The 12,097-nt window shown below is 53.1% G+C and overlaps 1 protein-coding gene across 1 annotated transcript in view; it reads right to left on the bottom strand.

Annotated features, from left to right (window-relative positions):
- Positions 1-12,097, bottom strand: part of LOC102445239 (corticotropin-releasing factor receptor 1) — a 108,148-nt gene that overhangs the window by 15,781 nt on the left and 80,270 nt on the right. The window contains exons 9-10 of the mRNA XM_075911382.1: positions 11,180-11,252; positions 3,036-3,121 (exon numbers count right to left, since the gene is read on the bottom strand). Coding sequence (XP_075767497.1) covers positions 3,036-3,121; positions 11,180-11,252 — 159 coding nt within the window. The remainder of the gene's footprint in view (positions 1-3,035; positions 3,122-11,179; positions 11,253-12,097) is intronic.

Raw genomic sequence — 12,097 nt, 5'->3', positions numbered from 1 at the left:
GAGAACTCGGCAACTATGTGGACATGGGTGTTGCAATCAACATAGTGTACCTGGACTTGGACCTAGAGTCATGGAACACTAGGACTGGAAGGGACCTCGAGAGGGCATCAAGTCCAGTCCCCTGCCCTCACAGCAGGACAAAGCGCCATCTAGATCATCCCTGACAGGTGTCTGTCCAACCTGCTCTTAAATATCTCCAGTGATGGAGATTCCACAACCCCACAAGACAATTTATTCCAGTGTTTAACCACCCTGACAGTGAGGAAGCTTTTCCTAATGTCCAACCTAAACCTCCCTTGTTGCAATTTAAGCCCATCGCTTCGTGTCCTATCCTGAGAGGCCAAGGAGAACAATTTTTCTCCCTCCTCCTTGTAAATGCCTTTTAGGTACTTGAAAGCTGCTGTCATGTCCCCTCTCAGTCTTCTCCAAACTAATCAAACCCAATTTTTTCAGCCTTCCCCATTTTTGTTGCTCTCCAATTTCTCCACATCTTTCCTGAAATGTGGTGCCTAGACCTGGACACAATACTCCAGTTGAGACCTAATCAGTGCAGAGCAGAGCAGAAGAATGACTTCTCATGTCTTGCTCACAACTCTCCTGTTAACGCATCCCAGAATGAAGTTTGCTTCTTTTGCAACAGTGTCACACAGTGGACTCTTATTTAGCTTCTGGTCCACTATGAGCCCTATGTGCCTTCCCTCAGTACGCCTTCCTAGACAGTCAATTCCTATTTTGTATGTGTGCAACCGATTGTTACTTCTATGTATATGTATGCTTTGCATTTGTCCTTATTGAACTTCATCCAATTTTCCTCAGACCATTTCTCCAGTTTGTCCAGATCATTTTGAATTTACAGCTTCCATATGGGGAGAGATTAAATGGATGGGGTGGTTCAGCTTGGAAAAGACATCACTAAGAAGGGACATGATAGAGGTCTATAAAACCATGACTGGTGTGGAGAAAGTGAAAAAATAAACTTTCCTTCCCTAGCACAAGAAATCGGTGTAACTCTGATGAAAATAATAAGCAGCAGGTTTAAAACAAACATAAGGAAATACTTCTTCACATAACACACAGACAACCTGTGGAACTCCTTGCCAGAGGGTGTTGTGAAGGCCAAAACTTTACCAGGGTTAAAAAAAGAACTAGGTGAGTTTGTGGAGGGAAGGTCCATCAATGGCTATTAGCTAAGATGGGCAGGGATGCAACCTTGTACTCTGGGTGTCCCTAAAGCGGGTTCCTCACAGGATCCTAGAATCCTGGGGTTGGAAGAGACTTCAGGAGGTCATTGAGTCCAACCCCCCCAGGGGAAGGTTCACTGAATAATACTGAGCTCTTGTGAGAGAGGCAGTGCTACGGGAATAAGTTCCCTTACATTTACTGAGAATCTGGATCAGCATCCGGACCCTGGAACTCTCTGACTTGATGATGGTCTCTTTTGGGGAAGTGCTGCCCAGCAGAAGAAGGGTTAAATTGCCTTTGCCATGCCTGGACAAAAGCTCTGGCAGGCAGGTGTTGGAGCTGCATTGAGTAATCCCTCCTCCTCAGCCCTTTGCTTCATCCCAAGCGGTGATTTAATTCTCACCTCTGTGCCAGGACTGGCAAGGCCGGCTTTGGGCGCTAGGTTAGCTTGCACTGGGGGCGGGTGGGGGTTGCATAGGCGGTGACTCAGCTACCAATTGCTCGCTGGAGGGAGTGGGGCCAGTTGCAGATGCTTGGCCAGCTTCGGGGTCCATCACCTGGGCCACTGCAGAAGTCACGGAGGTCTCAGGAAGACAGGGCATCTGTGACTTCCACGACAGACGTGGACCCCTATCCATGACCCCTCTCCCTTGGCTGGCAGGGCCTGGCGTCCAAGTCCCCTCCAGGGTGACGGGGAACCCAATGCCCCTGCAGGAACTGGAGGTGCTCGTTCACTAATGAGGACTCCGGCCGGTTTGAGAGACGGCGCTGCTGAAATGCAGCCACCTCTGGGGTGGAGCGTGGCAGACCACGTGAGAGGAAGGGGGAATGTTTGGCCAGGAGCAGCAGGGCCAAACCTGAGCGCCCTCACAGACAGGAGCGCACACAGCCTGAGGGAGCACCATGGAGCCCAGTGCTGGGTTCTCCCTGTGAAGGCGGTGGGGCTGGCTGGACGCTGCTGGCGGGTGCTCCTCCCCAGAGCTCCCTGGGAGGCACGGGGGGCCTCAGGCCCCTGGGGGAAGCAGACTGTCAGAGATGTCTTTGGGGAAAGCGTCTGGGGCTGGCGGGCTGAGGGTCTGCCAGCTCCCTCCCAGGCGAGAAGCACAGACACAGCCGTCTGCAGTCGGGCAGAGATAGCTCCTGCAAACAGGAGAGCCGGTGCCCCTGGCCCCAGTGCTGCGGGGAGACCGGGGAGCCAAGGCCCATGCCCTGGGATTCCTCTGCTCTGTTTTTGTGCTAGGAAGCAGGGGAGCTGATGGCTGGCCCTGCCCCCCCCACCCCCTTTTCCTGCTGGAACCCAGAGCACCCCTCCACCCCAGCCCTGAATGCCAGCAGCCCAGCTTTGCCTCCAGCCCTGAGTGCAGGGTGGGTGGCATAGGTGCCTGTGGGGGAGGGAGTGCGGGCGGGGGGGCATGCAGAGCAGCAGGGAGGGAGAGTGAGGGGGAACCCCTGGCCCCAGAGAGTAGGGAGGGTAGGCAGGAGGATGACACCCCCCAACCACAGTGACCTCCAAGCCCACAAGCACTGGGACACCCCGAGGTCCCCAAATCCTGACACTACCCCCGAGCACCAGACAGTGCAGCCCCAGTGGCCAGGGGCCCTCCAGTGCCGAGGGGCCCAGCCTCCCCAAGTCCCAGTGCTCTACCCCAGCGGCACGCTGCCTAGGCTGGGGCCAAGGGGGAGAGCAAGCAGGAGGGGGCTCCGGGAGGAGCGTGGGTGGGCCCCACCCATGCCGGGCTGTTTGGGGCGGCACAGCCTTCCCCTGCCCGTGCGAGAGGTGAATCGGGGCCCCCCTCAGACAGGGGGTGCTTGCCCTCTGCAGCGCTGCCCCGGCCGGCTGGCCTGCCGCTCACCTGTACTGGATGGTCTCCGAGGTGGTCGAGGCGCGGAGCTTGGTCATGAGGATTCTGACGATGTTGAACAAAAAGATGAAGTTGATCTGAAAGAGACGGGAGACAGGAACTCGTCAGCACAGTTGGTCCCTCTGTATCGACTAGCAGGCAGTCCCACCAGCCAGGACGGAGGGTTATGGCCACAGCTGTAGCACCCAGGCCTCTAGCGTGATGGCTCGGCCACTAAGCCACTTAGCCACGAGGCTTTCAGAACCGACGGGCTCAATACGCATGCACTTTGGTTAGTCTGTCACTAACCTCGGCTCCCACCACTAGGCCATTCTCCCTCCCAGAGTCTGGACTTGTGCTCTCCACTGTCCTCCTGCAGGCTAGATGAAATTCACACCCACTGGCTGAGCGCTTCACGCTCTCCTCTAGAGGCTGGTCTGCACATCATATATTATTTACTGTGTTTAGTCCAGTAACGCCTAAGGACCCACCAGAAATGGGACCCTGCTGTGCAACGTGCTGTACAGGCTTAGGGTAGGGTCTGGTCTCTGCCCCAAAGAGCTAACAATTCAAATAGACCAGCCAGGCCCAGGATGGGGAAGGGGTAGAAACACACTAGCAAAGTGATGGCAGCAATGGGGGTTCGTTGGAGGGGATCAGCTAAACAGAAAGAAAAGGGAAGGGGCCAGAGCAGAGGTGATGAAGGTGCCAAAGTTTCTGTTTTGGCTACTTCTGCTCCGAACAAGGCTGGAGTCCCTGGCTGGTCCCTTTCTGCGCCGCTCCCCTCCAGCTAAGGAGGTTACATTGAGATGAATCAACTAATTGAATAGTCAATGTCATTTGCATCGGGTGCGTCCACCTGTGCAATGTAGCAAGCGCCCTGCCGGCTCTTTCAAATGTAGCAAGAGCTGCTGGATCTTGCTACATTTCAAAAGCGGAAGCATGGTGATGGCGGGGAGCACGGGACTGGAGCCGGCCCCCGCTGGCCCTGCACTCCCTGCTTTTGAAATGTACAAGGGCCTCGGAAGAGCTCTTGTACATTTCAAAAGCAAAGCGAGTCACTAGTCGACTAGTCACTCACATCCCTGCCTCCAGCCATGGTGCTCAAGCGCTAGAGGCCGCGTGGGGGACCGGCAGAGCCGCAGTTCACATCCCGCAGTGTCCTTACGGCTGCCTGCGATGGAATGGGCCTCGCTACGGCAGGTGCTGCTGCCCAGCCATCCGACTTGCCCTCTGCTCTGCACGGGGTGTGGGCGATTACCCTGGCACAAGGCAGGCACAAATCCAGACACACCAGAGCAGACCCTAAGAGAGAGCAGCGCTTCAGAGAGCGAGGCCACTCACCCCACCCCACCCCACCCAGCGACTGACACGCTCAAAAGCGTAACAAGCAGCAGGAGCGCAGTGATTGGGTCTAGCCGAGCGGCAGTGAGGGCAGCGCTCCGGGGGGGGGGGGGGGGGGGTGGAAACGCTGTGCACCCTGGAGCCTCTCCTCATCCTGGGGCTGCCAGGGTTGGTTTAGTTTCTGGTGCAACAGAAGAGCATCCTCCGAGCTGCTCTGTCATGTGCTGGCTGGTGGCTTCTGGGTTCTGGGCTGGGCAGCCTGCCCTCTGGTGATGGTGTCGGGTAGCGATTCCCTTTGCACTGGAGGAATCATTAGCCTGTCACTACCTGGAGAGACAACAGGGCTCGGGGAGAGCTAAAGTCTATTCCTGCCAGGGCATCGGCAACAGAACTAGGTTCCCGCCAGCCCCTCTTGTGCAAACTCACTGGAGCCTACGGGCTTGGTCAAGTGTTTTAGCCTGGAACTTAGCCAGCAAAACATTCACCATAATACCCAGCACGTGCCCTGCCAACCCTTTATCCTGGGGATGCTGCAAGTGAAGGAAAAGACCCCGCTTGACTCTCAGATCCCAGTGGGCGTCGATACGAAAATGACTTTTCTGACCGTAAACGGGGCCAATTGACCTGGAGCCCGAGTTGCCACAATCGTGCGTTGCACAAGGACGGTAACACGTCTGCTTAAAAACACGTTTCCCTTCATTTCTTGGGAAATTCATGGAATCGTCTCAATGTGATGAAATGTGGGGAGGGGGCCGGGTTCTGTTTTTCATAAAACCCCACCAAAATGTCAATCCGGCTCTAAGTCTTCAGTGACATAAACACCCCAATTTTTAGCCAGGACCCCCATTCAACACCCAGGACGCACGGCTGCAGGGACAGGGCAGCTTCATTTATCACTCCCAAGTGCTTTATGAACAAGACATTTGGGGCCAACTTCAGTGTCAGATCTGGCCCTTGTGCCAGGGGAGGCGTGAGATGCAGCGACGGAGGGGGAGGGTTAGGGTCAGAGGGGTGGAGAAAGCCGTGGAAGGAAACAAAGGAAGGAAAGAGGGGGAGGCAAAAGGGGAGGGAAGAGACCAAGAAACATAAGACAGATTCGGTGGCTCCTGGAGGCAATCAATCCATTGCCTGACTGCTGCTCCATTAATGAGGTCATGGGGAGAGCTGCAGACAGGTCCAAGCAAAATTGACACAGATTAAAAATGGTCTGGCTACCTAAAGGGCTGGGAAATGAGGAGCCAGGCCCAATTACCCAGAGAACCAGAGGGGAGGCCAGTTGATACCGGTGATTAAAAGTCCTGGGTATTATTACTGATTGGCAGGAAGGGGGGAGCAGCCACAGGGACCTTCCACATGGTGTCCCCCCTCCTGCCAATGCATCACAAGTCCCACCTGCCCCGGAGTGAAGCAGGAAGAAAGCGAACTGGTTAAATGACTTAATTGTGATAAACTTAAAAAACAAAAGCTGGTCTGGTAGCACTTTACAGACTAACAAAACATGCAGTTTAACTGGCTAACGGGCTGGAGTCTGGCCGGCCCACCGGGCAGGGTGCTCCTCCAATCCAGCCTTTCGTGAGCGGATAGCCCCAGCCAGCTGGGCCGCAGAGGGTAGGGGACTGCCCCTTTGCCCTGCTGGTTAAGAGGTTAACTGGTAGGCATGCGAGGAAGCCGGCAATGCTTCCTGATTAACCGGTTACCCTTTTACATCCTTAGGGCACAGCTAAGCCCCAGCGTGTCCTGCTCCTTCACGTCTCCTGTTTCCAAGGCCGGGTCGTCCGAGCAAGGCTCAGAAACGCCGTGTGACTGAGGCACCAGGCTGGCATCTCACATACCCTGCGAAAGCCCCCAGCTGGTGAGTCCTGGTTCATTTCCTCGCCAGGTGAGCTCAGCTACTGACGGACGAAAGCCAGGGCTGACCAGACCCGTGCTGTTTGACCTGCTTTAGCAAAGCCCCAGTGGAACAGATGCTCCTTTCATGACCTTTTTAAGGAGCTTCCCAGGCAAATATTTTGGCATCTTTGTGAGGCTTCGTTCATTCAAACAACTTCTCCCAGGCTTGTCACGACAGCCCCTGTGAAGCTGAGATGGGGCACCCGTGTGCAGTGTTTCACTCCACCACTTTCTACATATTAGTGAAGTCCCTGGACTTTCAAGGCCCCCTTCACTTTTACTCCCCACACTGTGAAAGTGGGGAGAAGAGGTGTCTTCTCCCAGAGAACTCCCTTTTGTCAGCCCTACTAGCCTCTCTCTCTTCTGCTTCTTCCCCTTGGCACGCCCTCTCTGTGCTCTTCCATCCAGTCATCTGGGTAAGGGGCTCATACGTCCTTTTCCGCTGCATCAAATACAACCCTTTGCTCTCACAGCCCTCCCCGGCCTCCTCCTGCCTCTCAGCCCTCAGGTCTCAGCTTGCTACCAGACGCCAAAGCCCCACTCCACTCGGTCAGCAATGCCAGCCTTCTCTCCTCGGATCCCACTAAATACCCAAACCCCCCAAAACCATCTGCTCGGGAAACTTACTTCTACAGCTCAGGACCAAATGTACACAAACAACCCCCCCCCCCCCACCTGCAAAATCCCCGACTAGGAGTTTTCTATCTGCTACTCAAGATCCACAAACCTGGAAATCCCGGACGACCCATCACTCAAGCATTGGCACACTCTCGGCAGGATTATCTGGCTATATTGACTCTCTCCTCAGACCCTATGCTGCCGGCACACCTAGCTGTCTTTGAGACACCACCGACTTCCTGAGGAAACCAGAGAACATCAGTGATCTTCCCGAAAACACCATCCTGGCCACCATGGACGTAGAAGCTCTTTACACCAACATTCCACACAATGATGGCTTGCTGGCCATCAGGAACACCATCCCTGGTTACAGAGCTCTGTGACTTTGTCCTCACCCACAACTACTTCCCATTCGGAGACAATTTGTATCTTCAAATCAGCGGCACAGCCATGGGCACCCGCATGGCCCCACAATATGCCAAGGTCTTTATGGCTGACCTTGAACAACGTTTCCTCAGCTCTTGTCCCCCAGCACCCTTACTCTTTGATGACATTTTCATCATATGGACCCACAGGAAAGAGACCCTTGAAGAATTCCACCATCAACCTCAGCCTGGACCAGTCCACACGAGAGATCCACTTCCTTGACACTACAATGCAATTCCATGAAGGTCACATTTCCACCACCTTATATCCTACTGACCGTTATACTTACCCTTATGGCTGTAGCTTCCATCCAAGACACATTTCACAGTCAATTGTTACAGCCAGTCGCTAAGATACAACCGGATTTGCTCCAATCCCACAGCCAGAGACAAACACCTACAGGATCTCTATCAGGCATTCTTAAAACTTTAATACCCACCCAGAGAAGTGAAAAAACAGATCAACAGAGCCAGATGAGTACCGTAATTTCACGAATATAACCCGCACCCGAATATACCCCACGTTTTTTTCTATTTGAGTAAAAAAAAAATCTTGTGTACCCCACGCATGAATATAACCCGCGGGGTATACAAGACTTTTCTGTGCCGGGGGTATATTTGCTGGGGGTATATTTACAGTGCGGGAGGGGGGGGGGGGGTTAGCTACTCACCGCCTCAGGTTCCAGCGCAGCCGCCAGCCTCCGGGCGGGGGAGCGCTCATCCCACAGGTTCCTCCACAGCCGCAGGAAGGGGCAGGGGGATGAGCACTCCCCCACCCGGAGGCTGGAGTCTGGCGGCTGCACAGCCACAGGAAGAGGCGATGGAGAGCTCACCACCTGGTGAGTTAAAAAAAATTCTGTATACCCTGCACCCGAGTATACCCCGTGGGAGGGGGGGGGGGGTGCGGGGTTTGTAAAAACTAATATAACCCACGGGTTATATTCGCTAAATTACGGTACCCAGGCATCAGCGTCTTCAAGACAGGCCCAAGAAAGGAAACAACAGAACATCACTGGTCATTCCTTGCAGCCCCCAGTTTAAACCCCTCCAGCACATCATTAACGATCTACAACCTATCCTGGCAAATGACCCCTCACTCTCACAGGCTTTGGGGGACAGGCCAGTCCTCGTCTACAGACAACCCCCTAACCTCAAACAAATTCTGTCCCATAACCACACAGCACACCTCCACCGTACTCACCAGAAACCCACCCCTGCAATCAACCCCGGTGCCAACTCCATCCACACATCTATACAAGCGACATCATCACAGGACCTAACCACATAAACCACCACATCAGAGACACAACCACCAATGTGATCTGTGCCATCAAGTGCCAGCAATGCCCCTCGGCCTTGTGTAATGGCCAAACTGGACAGTCTCCAAGACAAAGGATGAATGGACACAAATCAGATATTCGAAATGGTAACACAGAAACCGGTTGGGGAAAATGCAACTTGCCTGGGCCCTCACTGATGGCTCTAAGTGACTATATTATTTCAAAGCAATTTCAACAGCCAGCTGGAGAGAGAAGCTGCAGAACTTGGTTTCATTTACAAAAGACCTTAACTGGACGGGCTGCTCCATTCCACATCCTAAGGAGGTAAAAAGCCAAGCACTGGGTACTTAGAATACTTAGAGCCCACTCTAGTAGCCTCATTTAGCATGGACACTCTAATTGACAACCCCCCCCCCATTTTTCCCTTCTCTTTCCCTCCCCATCCCTTCTCTTTCTCTGCTATTTATTACTCCTCATTCCACAAGGAGTAACAGTTCATTCAAACTAAGGACTTAGTTCGAATTAACGTTTTACTGATGCGTGTAGCCACACGGCAGTGAGTTCGGGCTAGTGAAATTTCAAAACGGCGACCGGACGGGAACATGCAAATAAAGCCCGGGATATTTAAATCCTGGGCTTCATTTGCAACTCCAGTCGCCTCGTTTGCCTACCTACCTTGAATTAACGAGCTAGTGTAGACATACCCTAAGGTGCTACAGGACTATTTGCTGGTTTTAAAGTTTGTTGTATTCCCCTGTCTGTCACAGCCACCTGCTGTCTCTCACCCTTAGCCTTAGATTATAGCTCTTCGGGGCAGACCCAGACATGTGGGTATGGATAGTACCTACCACCCTCATCCATGCCTTGGGCCTGAACTAAGAATAAGAATATAAGAACACGAGAACAGCCAGACTGGGTCAGACCAAAGATCCATCTAGCTCAGTGTCCTGTCTTCCAACAGTGGCCAATGTCAGATATCCCAGAGGGAGTGAACAGAACAGTGAATCATCAAGTGATTCCTCCCACAGGGGTGGCCAACCCGTTACAGGCAAACAGCCAAAATAGCGTGGGATATAACGCAAAGAGCCTAGAGCCAAGGGAAAAAAGTTGTTGTTGAAAAAAAAAAAAAAAAAGGACGTTGCCCCTTTAAAAAAACCTCCAGTTTGGCTTTTTGGCCACATCAGGCTCCTGTCGGCCGGCGCCATCATGCCAGCGCCATTTTGCTTCGCCATGCCGGATGGCTCCCCTGCACCCGGTGAGCACAGGGAACCGGGGGCCATTTGCAGGGGCGGCTTCACGAGTTGAGGGGGAGGCTTCGCGAGCCTCACTTTAAGGGGGGAAAGAGCCAAAGTGGCTCGTGAGCCACGGGTTGGCCACCCCAGCTCCCCTGTCATCCATTAACAACCTCTGACAAACAGAGGCTAAGGGCACCATTCCTACCCATTATGACTAATAAGTATTGATGGACCTAACCTCCATGAATTTATCGAGTTCTTTTTTGAACCCTGTAAAAGTCCTGATCTTCACAACATCCTCTGGCAAGGAGTTCCACAGGTTGACTGTGCGCTGCTTGAAGAAAAACTTCCTTTTGTTTGTTTTAAATCTGCTACCTATTAATTTCATTTGGTGACCCCTAGTTCTTATGTTATGGGATGTTGCTAATCTGGACAATTCCCATCTGGGATGGCTGGTCCATCCCTGAATAGTGGTCTATCTGTACTGTACCGCTTATGTGGTTCGGACACAAGAAGTTTGGCAGTTTTCAGAAGAGGGGAGAAGGGATAACCTTGGGGGGAAGTTTTGGAATGTGGGGTGCAGGAATGGGAGGGACAGGCCCAGAGTTACAAGGGGGAGGGTGGTTTCCATCTGGGAGAGGAATCTAGCAGGATGCAAAGGTGGGGATTGGGTAGCTGGGGCCAGAGTGCCAAAGGGGTCACAGAAAGGGGTGCAATTTTCAATACGATTTCCAGTTATTATTTGTATCGTGAGCACAAGGGCCAACAACCCAGGAGGACCAGGGTGCAAGGTGCTGTACAAATAGAGAACAGCCCCAATGTGCTTTATCAGCATTTATCAGCTGAGCGCCAAGGGACTCAGCTATTAGGGTGGGGTTCAGCAGCTGGGTCAGGAACATAAGTTTGGATGAGGGCCGGTCTAATTCGCCACTCAGCTGCAGCAGAGATGGGATGTCCAGCGCTGCTCCCAGCAAATATGTCACCTCCTAACTGTTCTTCCTGCTCAAAGCAATGCTGCCAGCTGTCTCCATTCCTGCCCTGCTCTTCCATTATCCCTCGCTCCCACGGCTGCCGCGGGACTTGCCTGCTTCCCCCAGGACACCACACAAGACACCCCAATGGGCTGGCTCCAGCACTGGGCTGTGTGGGGCAAAACGCTGATGGGCATTTTAGTGACTAGTTATTTCCAAGTTGACCCGACATACTCGGACAGACGCTCTCCTAAAAACACCCCCCTTCCCCAGCCCCATGGGCAGAGCCGCTCTCCCTGGCTGAAAAGACCTGAGCAGTTTAGGACAATGTCCCCTCCACAATCAAGACAAGAGTGAAGGTGTCATCACAGGAGCAAGCATGTCTGCTCTTACCAGGAGCACCAGGATCATGGGGCCTTGGTAGATGTAATCGGTATAGACACCTGCTCGCTTCCCGAACCAGCATCTGCAAGTCAAGCGAATGGGGCAGTCAGCATGGGGGCTGTGGGGCTTGGCACAACTTCCTGGGAAGAGCCCATCCCAAGGCCATGTCTACATGGGAAGTTGAGGTAGGACATGAATTTAAACACATCTGGAGTATTGTGTCCAGTTCTGGGCCCCCCACTATAGAAAGGATGCGGACGCATTGGAGAGGGTCCAGCGGAGGGCAACCAAAATGATGAGGGGGCTGGAGCACATGACCTATGAGGAGAGGCTGAGGGATTTGGGTTTGTTTAGTCTGTGGAAGAGAAGAGTGAGGGGGGATTTGAGAGCAGCCTTCAACTTCCTGAAGGGAGGTTCCAGAGAGGATGGAGAGAGGCTGTTCTCAGTAGTGACGGATGGCAGAACAAGGAACAATGGTCTCAAGTTACAGTGGGGGAGGTCTAGGGTGGATATTAGGAAAAACTATTTCCTTAGGAGAGTGATGAAACACTGGGATGGGTTACCTAGGGAAGTGGTGGAATCTCCATCCCTAGAGGTGTTTAAGTCTCGGCTTGACAAAGCCCTGGCCAGGTTGATTTAGTTGGGATTGGTCCTGCCTAGAGCAGGGGGCTGGACTTGATGACTTCTGAGGTCTCCTCCAGCTCTATGATTCTATGATTCTAACTAGTCAGGAATAAGGTGACTCTCAATCTGGAATTGAGGTTTATTTGCACTTGGATTTATTCCGGAATAGCTAACACTGAGCAGCCCTATGTGTGGACCCTCTCCTTCTGGATAACAGACGTAGTATAATCTGACTAAGGGTACGTCTACACTGTGCGGCTATTTCGGGAATCCTCTGGTATCCCGAAATAGCTACCCTGTGTC

This window comes from Pelodiscus sinensis, chromosome 29 (genome assembly GCF_049634645.1).
Source record: "Pelodiscus sinensis isolate JC-2024 chromosome 29, ASM4963464v1, whole genome shotgun sequence".
Classification (NCBI taxonomy): domain Eukaryota; kingdom Metazoa; phylum Chordata; order Testudines; family Trionychidae; genus Pelodiscus; species Pelodiscus sinensis.
The sequence above is the reverse complement of the archived record's forward strand: the minus strand, read 5'-3'. Positions and strand labels throughout refer to the sequence as shown.